This window comes from Triticum aestivum, chromosome 5B (assembly GCF_018294505.1).
Source record: "Triticum aestivum cultivar Chinese Spring chromosome 5B, IWGSC CS RefSeq v2.1, whole genome shotgun sequence".
Classification (NCBI taxonomy): Eukaryota; Viridiplantae; Streptophyta; class Magnoliopsida; order Poales; family Poaceae; genus Triticum; species Triticum aestivum.
In genome coordinates, this window is record NC_057807.1 from 443,645,711 (window position 1) to 443,649,066 (window position 3,356).

The 3,356-nt window shown below is 54.4% G+C and overlaps 1 protein-coding gene across 2 annotated transcripts; it reads right to left on the minus strand.

Moving 5' to 3' along the window:
* Positions 1–1,426: 1,426 nt before the first annotated feature.
* Positions 1,427–3,130, minus strand: LOC123112350 (uncharacterized). Of its 2 annotated transcripts, none has more exons than XM_044533308.1 (2): positions 2,884–3,130; positions 1,427–2,791 (listed from the first exon to the last, which is right to left on the minus strand). In XM_044533308.1, exon 2 carries the CDS (start codon positions 2,743–2,745, stop codon positions 1,630–1,632), a length of 1,116 nt encoding a protein of 371 aa, XP_044389243.1. In that variant the 5' UTR covers positions 2,746–2,791; positions 2,884–3,130; the 3' UTR covers positions 1,427–1,629. The 2 variants fall into 2 exon arrangements, with proteins under 2 accessions (XP_044389243.1, XP_044389244.1); XM_044533309.1 differs by having other exon boundaries at positions 1,427–2,787; positions 2,884–3,126.
* Between the last annotated feature and the right edge of the window lie 226 nt (positions 3,131–3,356).

Below are 3,356 nucleotides of genomic sequence, written 5' to 3' on the forward strand. Positions count from 1 at the left end.
CAGAAGCTAGATAGTAGAAATCTTACATCTTTTCCAAGGCAATGGCCGTTGTTGGCTTGGAGCTCCTGAACCTGTTGTTCGCAAGAGTCCAGCTCAAATATCAGCCTCTTGTTATCGTCACACACTCACAGTAGTCGATCTCCCCTGAAATCCTCCTCACGGGACAGAGTATGTTTAGTTGAGAAAAGTGCAATAATAAGTATTGGGCGAGTATGTTTAGTTGCAGTAGAAAGATCGAGCCTAGGAGCATCTACTTTGTGTGTCGTTGTGTATTGCAGCTGTATAAAATTGACCAATTCTGGGCCTGAGCTACATAGTGGTCTTGCTGGCTGGCTGTGGCGCGCAGCTGGGACATCGCTGGGATAGCGAGATTGCAGCAGCCTACACCACGTGGAGACGGTGGAGGGGAGGGATTGCTGCTGCGCGCCGAGGTATGAACCGACGCCGGACGCCATCACCCGAGCAATCACACGGGCAGCCCCCTGCCATCTGTCCTCTTGTTATCGTCACACACTCACAGTAGTCGATCTCCACTGAAATCCTCCTCCTTCCCTCCGCCCTCTCTCTCCTACGCTCCACTGCCCACGCTCGTCTTCTCCTTCACATCTCTCTCCCCTGCACCTCACTTTCTCTCAATCCCTCTCTCTCGATCCCCGCATATCTACAGGAGCTTGCCGCCGCCACCGGATCCCGGCCCTACCGCTAGGCCCCGCCGCTTACCGGAGATCATGCCGCAGCCGCCACCCGGTTCCCCCTGCCTCGTGCGCCGTGGAGTGGAAGGGAGAGGGTTGCGAGCAGGGGAAGCTTCGAGCAGCAGCACACGGGATCAGCGGCGCCTGGGGTCACCTGGTGGAGGCTCGAGGGTGGCTAGGGCGGCGGCGCTCAGGGTCCAGGGGAGCGCGGCGGGCGAGGCCTTGGGATGGCGGCGCGCGGCGACGGCGCGGGGGCGGGGGGGGGGGGGGGGGGCGGCCGGCGGCGATGCGCTCGAGCCCGGAGGTCGAGATGAGATCGGGAGGCAGGTTTTTCTTCTTTTTCTTTTATCTCACACCGGTTCGGTTAACTTTTATATGGACTGCGGGTTGAATACTCTAAACTACAAGGGCTATTTTGCAAAAATGCCGAGCGACGTACGACCAAAAGCAATATCTGCTTTATTAGTAGGTAAAGAAATAGAACTAATGGTATCACCCAATGCATCTATGTAAAATAAAAATCTCTTTCGGCCAAAGCAATATAGAAGCAGATGTTCAATGTATAATTTTGTGATAGTAATTTTTACTCGAATCTCTGAATCATAGAACTGAACTGAGCCCTGCTCAAAGCCCTTACCTCAATCGTAGAACTGAAGCGAGCCCTGCTCAAACCCCCGGCTTCAGTTTATATATCTATCAGTGAGCACAAGGGCCCAAAATTCACAGTAAATGAGTAAAATGCCAGCTGCGCACAGGCAAAAAAAATTTCGATAATTTTGATTCAGTCATTTAAGATCTGAATAGAGAATCTTATATACGAGGACAGATGCGCATCCTGCAAAGTTTTGTTCATGGCCATAGCATATAATTTCATTACGATCCGAGAAGAAATGAACCCCACACGCATCTAGTCCCGAAGAAACAGACGAGTTTTGGGTCAGAGCACGCAGTGGATTTCAATGCCTTCAAGGCGTTTAGACTTGTGGTTGATCATCTTGAGCCCGACGCCACAGCGCACAACCTCGACGCCTGTCAAGATGGTAAGGTCATTGACCACCATCTCATCATCTAGCCCGTGTAAAGGGTAGCCTGCTGAATTACATGGTGTGCGGCACTCGATATTTTGAAAGCTGGTGGCGATGCAGAACTTGCCTGAGCCAAGGTTCAGTAGGTGCCTCTGCCATGTCGACCACTCGTCGGGCAGCGGATCGAGATAGTTCCAGCTGCGGTGCTCCACCGGCGGCCAGGAAGACAGGTCGAAGGCACCCAGGCAGTGGTGGGTGTTGCCAATGGTAGCATTGAAGCCAAACCAGAGGCCGAGTTCAGGGACGTACTTGGCCGCGCCATGGAAGGGCAGCGCCCAGCTTCCAGCCTGCCTCCACTCACCTTCCACCGTGTCAAAGGCATAGGCTCCGGCTTCCACAGACGACACACACAAAGTCGTCTCATCGACCACCGCCGCCGCGGAGGGGTGGAAGACCGCTCTCATGTGGAGGTCATGCAGGTAGGGTCCACGCATCGGCGGCGAGGGCAGATGTTGCCAGTGCCACCTCCGTTGAGTCCCAGCGGATGGACCCCTGGCGGAGCCGTTCCTCTCGTACTCCAAGACCTCAAACAAGACATTCTCCGGTTCTTTGCTCAAGACATAGTGCTGCTCGTCGTCTTGGCTCCCAGGCCTGGTCATGGACAAGGAGATTGAGTCCCTCTGTTTGCAGAAGTTAGTCTCCGGCATGGCAACGACGGCGTCCATGTCAATGTCGTACATCACGGGATTGGCGCAAGGGTCGGCGAACATGACACGGCCCTCTGCCTGCCCTTTCAGCAGGGAGAAGAAGTGCAAGTCCGTTGTGCCCTCCGTGTTTGGCGGCGTCGAGAAGTTGATCTTGTGCTCGGGCAGAGGCTCCAAGCTCGGGATCGTCGATGGCCTCGCCTTTTCTGCTGCTGCTGCTGAGCGGTGGAAGAGGTGCTGCTTGAGGTTGACCCGGAGCAGCGAGTAAAATTTACTGCTTGAGGTTGATCCGCGCACTATGACGTTGGCGAACTCACGATTCATCGTCCTCGCCAAATTAACCGGGCGAGGCACTAGTCGAGTATCCTGACTATCAAGAGATACGAGTTATACACATCTAAAAGTTGTTGAAACCAAATATATCTGGATTAATCTCAGTAGAAAGTTGTTGCAAGTTCTTACCTGCAGCAGCGGAATCAGATCCCGTATGCCTCCAATTCCAAATTTTACCTCTAGCTAAGACCCACCGAACGCGAATCAATTCTGGAAGCCCTGATGTGCCTAGCAGGATGAATGGGGCAGACAGAAGACGGCGGCGGCGGCGGCGGAGGAGGAGGAGGAGGGGAGGGGCGGCGAGATTTCTATGGGGGGCGCGGCTCGTCTGACGGAGACCTCTTTTTTTTAAGGATCTGACGGAGACCTCCTATACAGCGCTTGACGCGCCAGCTGGTAAACTGGCGCTCACGCGCCCTCTCGCGTGGGCCGGCCCATCAAGCAACGTGCTTCGCTTGCTTGGTCGCGGCTCGCTCGCGATTTCAGGCTTCGTTCGTTCGGTCCACGGTTGACCGTTGATTGGCTGACCATTGGCTTTTGTATTTACTAGCAAAAGAGCCCGTGCGTTGCAACGGGAGAAAAAAATAACACACACTCTTAAC